Below are 5,746 nucleotides of genomic sequence, written 5' to 3' on the forward strand. Positions count from 1 at the left end.
ATATATATATATATATATATATGATTTGGCATTATATTTTTCTACTTTACATACATTATTGCTAAATATAAAAGTTGTTTCCGTTATTCACTATAAACGATAAATAAGAGCAAGCGTGACAAAGCGCACTGTTTGCTATCCTAGAGATCCCGAATTCAATTCCCGGTAGAACCAAAAATATTCATGTAGCTAAAGAAAAAAAATTGGAAATCCTTTAATAATTCTAAAATTGCATTAATGTTTCTAATGTTAAAAATGTTCATTAATTGTTTGATATTATTAAACAATAAAATTCTTCCTACTTCAAAAATTAAGCCTTTTTAGACTTATATTTACGTAAACTTCTTTTCATGTTTGATTGAATACGTCCTTAAAATATTTTACATTTATTTATTTAAATTCTGTACATAATGAACTATATCTGTAGGCAAAAACACCACAAGATTCGGAGGAAGGATTAATGTTTATGCAAGAAATGGTTGAACTTACCAAGATGCAAATACAACCAGAAAATAAACCGCAAACAGTAACGTTTATAAAACCTAACACATATCCGCCAGAAAAAGTTACATTGTTAGCTGGACCAGCACAATTTGGACCTGAGTTACAAAATTTTGATAAGATCACTGGAAAGGTGATATTTACATATCCACCCGTAGCTTGCACGGATCTGCTGAATGCGGATAGATTGGCGGGCAAGATAGTAATAATGGATCGTGGAAATTGCATGTTCATAGAGAAGGTATATGTCGCTGCAAGATATTTTTCCAAATCACCTTTTATTAGCTTAAAATTTTCATGTTTAACTTTAGGCGCGGAGAATTCAACAAGCTGGTGCTCTCGCTGGCATAGTAATAGATAATGTTGCGGGTTCGAGTGCAGCAACTTCGCCCATGTTTGCAATGTCAGCCGATGATAAAGAGATTGATGACGTTACAATACCTGTCGTGTTTCTCTTTTTCACAGAGGCAGCTGAACTGATGAAATATATTAATATGGCAAATGGCGATCTTACTGTCACACTTGGTAATTACATATAAAGATTCTCAAATATCATACTACAAAATAAATAAGTTGTTCTCGTGCATTATTTTTAATGACAAATTCTTTTATATATTTGGACTCGATTTTTTAAAGCGAAAATATCGAAATATTTTTAGAGTTATTAATAATTAAAATAAAAACGCTTTTTTTTTTTTTAATTAAATTTTAGAGAATCAAAATAATAATTAAAAAAAATTAAAGTAAATTCATTTTATTAAAACTTACAGAACATTTAAGAATTAAGAACCGCAAAGATGTGATAATAATAATATATAAAATGTGATAAATAATGATAATAATATATAAAAATATGAGAAATAAAAGAAAATTAAATTAGAATAGGAGAATATAATGAATAATAACAAAAAAAATAATAAATTTTTTAATTATAATTCTACAGTATTCTTGAAATCATCTAATTTTTATTCCGAACATTTTTTTCTATCTTTTACAATTTACTTCGAAATAAAAAAACTGATTTTTTCCAAAGGAATGTTTCACTCTCTAAAACCATAATTCTGCACAAACAAAAAATATTTCTGTGCTATGTATGAACTCCACTCGCACACAATATTTTAGATTTTTCTAAATTTTTGAGTTGCTTAAATATCTCTTGTTAGCTATAATAAAAGATTATTATTAGAGAGGATTAAAATGTTCCATAGATGTTCCATAGCACACATACGCAATTCTCGTCGCTCTTCGTAGATAACCTTTTTAAAACATTGAAAAAATGTATTAAATAATATTTTTTTAAGTCCAATTTTTTCAGCGTTCCAAGACACCTTTTCGTGTGACAATGATAACTGGTAATAAGGATGAGAAGTAATGTTACATTTATGTTACGTTGTTATTATTGTTACTTTTTTTGGTTATGATTGTTACTGTTTATATCTAACGATAACGGTAACTTACGTACATTTTTATAGTACGCTAACAAAAAAAAAATTATTTTTATTACCTAGAATACATAAACTGTTTTATTACTTACAATAATAAAGCTTTTGATATCTCAATATTTTTATTTAAAAAAAAAGATTAAATCAGTATTTAAAGAATTTGTAATTAAAAATCAGTATACACAATTTATCCGGATTATTCTGAATTAATACTAAATATACATTTTTTTATTATACAAATATATGATTACAGGGACATATCCTTTAAAAGAAGAAATTCAACTTAAAGCACCAACTGACTTGTCATTGTTTGAACGTTTGAAAGGATCATTAAAATCATTTCTCAATCGACATGTAACTCAGCAGGTTGACTGTTTTTTTTTGTTTAAAATTTTGCACATAAGGACTACTATTTTATATTTCATATAAAACTTAAGAAACAACAATTTTATATATTTCTAGACAACAACTATTACGCCAAACTTGGATATGATGATTCCAGTTGAATCGCAAGAAAATCAGGAGGACACTATTGATTTTCATTATTTTCATGCAGAAATTATCAAAGATTCACTTGGTGGTGAAGTCAGAATTACTGCTGCATCGGAAGCTACAATTATCATCTTGAGACCAGTCTCCACACCGATAGAGGTTTTGTGGCATCAGTTAAAAGAAGTATTCGTCAATCAAATATTTCTCAATACTAAACAAAACAAAGGTATAAGAATCAGAAGTTGTATTTTGGAGAGCTATTACAATTGGGTTAACAAGGCGCGTGGCGTCCTTATGAAAACGTCTTTATCATATAAAGTTCGATGGTTCTTAAGTGAGTTGCTAGTGGTCGCGCCAAACTCGTCTATTAAGAAGATGGGACAACTACTGGAACCAAACAAGCAGAAACTATTGAAACAATATTTACTTACTAATATGGACACTATAGTGCTGAATTTAAAAACCGTAGCTACAAAATTGAAGAATGTAAAATCTGTGAGTCCTGAAATGGAACAACTGCTAAAGATTTCAGAATCTGGTATTACACAAGTTGAAAATTATTCATTCCTACGTCGTTTGTTAACTGATTTGTTTGACGAAGAAGAAGAGAGCGTTAATCAGCATATCGCTCTTTTAGATCGCATTCATGCAGAAGTTCATACTACATATCAAGAAATATTAATTGATGGAGTTCAAAGGCACTTGGAGAGATCGAGAGTGGAAGATGGGTCATATTATGATGTATTGATTGCCGATTTGCAAAAGAATTTAAAAAATATAGATAAAGAAGAAAATTTACTTAGAAAAACTAAAGAAAACAATTTAGCAGTCGCTGAATTTATTAGCGATAGTAATCCTACAGGTAAATCAGAATTGGAAAGAAAAAACGTTAAAATCTTAAAGAAAAGTAAAGAATCAGGTACTGAAAAGTTAGAAGATTTTGAATATTTCATATTAACGGAAATAGAAAAAGCTGTGAAATATTCTGAGCAAAATATCTTACAAAAATATGACGATATAAGCGATGAATCGAAAAATATGATAAAAAATAAAAATGATAAGAATATTGTCAAATCCGGCGAAATTACTCTGCACTCTTCTCAAAATCAGAGTGAGAGCAAAAATAGAAAGAATAAAGTTCGAAGTACCTTTCAGAAAGAGATAGATCTTTTTCAAATAACAAAAATAGTAGATGCAAAATTTAAAGAAACAACTACAGACAAGAAGATAGAAAAGTCTTCTGCAAATTCTGTATCGAGTGATATTAATAAAATTCACATCTTTGATGCGTCTATGGCTGAGGATACATCTAATACGAGGATTACGTCTCCCAATAATAAACATACTTTGTTACAAGAATTACAAAAAGACATTAGTGATATACAGAATAGTCACAAGACTGATTTAAGAACAAAGTCATCCAGCCGGCAAAATTTTGTTGAAAATAAAATTATGTCCACTGATTTACTGGAAGAGTTTGAAAATCCTACGTGGGTTATTAATGAGGAAAAAATATTTCAAAAGAAATCACAAATTGCAGATACGCTACATAGTACCACAAAACCTAATAAAGTAAAATATGATGATAAAAAGTGCACGAATAAAGATAAAGGAACTAAACCAAAATCGCATATAGCTAAACATATCCATAATGAATTATAACAATAGCTTTGAAACTTAGACTACAATTGTAATTATTATGCAAAAACAGAATTTCCATCGGCCATAAGGCTACTGCATTATAACTGATATTTTTACATTGTGATCTAGATGTGCATATAGTCAATACGTTCCGTGCCACGTGTACCTTTGATGATACATGTTAAACTTTTTGTTCAGGCCGCATATTCCATAAATAGTACATGATGTGATGACTTCTCTTTACATATATGCATGGCTATCCTGTGCGCGGTGATAGTTCGACATGGAACGTGTTAATTGATCTTTAGAACACCTCATATGTGTGTGTGTTTGCGCGCACACACATACATACACACACGCGTGCGCGCAGAAGTATTCTAGAAAAATTATACCTATCTGATAAGAAACATAAAATTGTCAGATTATACTACTGCTATATTATAATTAGGCATATAAGGAATCTATTGATTCTAAATTGGTGCTTATATATAAGAAAATTTATTAAGTCTCATAGATATTACCTATAAGACACAAGTGTTGAAGTGGTTGTGAGAATGTAAGAAAGGTGTTAAACTCATGTACATATATTTTGTGTATTACTGTATAATATTCTGTATGCAAAAATAGGATAGCAGTAAAATTTTTTCTTCCATGGAAGCAGTTTTGACGTATCTACTATATAATTTGTATTATATATAACTGTATATGATTGTAAATCTAAGAAATAGCACTATTCCGTGATGTGAGAGTATAATACATTTCAAATGAGAATGAAGAGTATGAGAACTAGATGCATTACTATCCTTTTTTGACGTTTACATTATTTTACTAAAGATGTGCCATAAATAATGATATAATATATATTTATCTTACAATGCAGTTTAAAATAATATTTAATATAAAAAATTAAATGTTCGAATTTTTTCCATTTTTTGCAAATACTTTAACGTCAATCATTTTTGTCGATATGAATATAATGTTAAAAAAATATATATACATTTATATATGCAAAATGATATTTGTCTGAAGTGTGTAATATTATAATCTTTGTACCAATATTGCCAATTGCATATAGATACTATTGTAAACTATTCATTAAACTGTTATTAAGTATATATATCTATATAGAATTTTAGTTGTTATAATTGAGTGCATTGTATTTAATTTTCAAGTAAAATACATTTAAATCTTTATTTACTTATAATAAATAAAATTTTATAACAGTTACAAAATATTTGTTTTACAAATTATAAGGTAAAATATGCCTTAAATATATATGTACAGAAAAAATGTCAATGTATATAATGTATAAGAAATATTGCGTTATATATACATATATATAATGGACTGTTATATGTATATAATGTAAATTTTAATATGATATAAATGGATATTGAAGATAAATTTGGTCTCTTATGACAACTTCCCACTTTACACATTTTCATTTGTTCTTGTGTGACTTTATATATCAATTATATGTGAATATATATTTCAAACAGTATTAATATTTTTTTATAATATTATAACATACTAATTCTCCTTAATCTCTTTAATGTTGTATATGATTTAATGATATTTTTTTATATTATCCATAGACCTCATAATGGACTGGCAATATAATAGCAAAGATGTGAAACAAGAAAAGTATGACATATATATATATATATATA

General features: G+C 27.8%; 1 protein-coding gene across 1 annotated transcript in view; it reads left to right on the forward strand.

Annotated features, from left to right (window-relative positions):
* The window catches only part of Edem2 (ER degradation enhancer, mannosidase alpha-like 2), a 14,657-nt gene extending 10,222 nt beyond the window's left edge, over nucleotides 1-4,435 (forward strand). Inside the window, exons 14-17 of the mRNA XM_018548945.1 lie at nucleotides 428-742; nucleotides 813-1,026; nucleotides 2,197-2,309; nucleotides 2,406-4,435. Of these exons, the coding sequence (XP_018404447.1) occupies nucleotides 428-742; nucleotides 813-1,026; nucleotides 2,197-2,309; nucleotides 2,406-4,097 (2,334 nt within the window). The 3' untranslated portion in view covers nucleotides 4,098-4,435. The remainder of the gene's footprint in view (nucleotides 1-427; nucleotides 743-812; nucleotides 1,027-2,196; nucleotides 2,310-2,405) is intronic.
* The last annotated feature ends 1,311 nt before the right edge of the window (nucleotides 4,436-5,746 follow it).

Source organism: Cyphomyrmex costatus, unplaced genomic scaffold (assembly GCF_001594065.2).
Source record: "Cyphomyrmex costatus isolate MS0001 unplaced genomic scaffold, Ccosl1.0 scaffold76, whole genome shotgun sequence".
Taxonomy (NCBI): domain Eukaryota; kingdom Metazoa; phylum Arthropoda; class Insecta; order Hymenoptera; family Formicidae; genus Cyphomyrmex; species Cyphomyrmex costatus.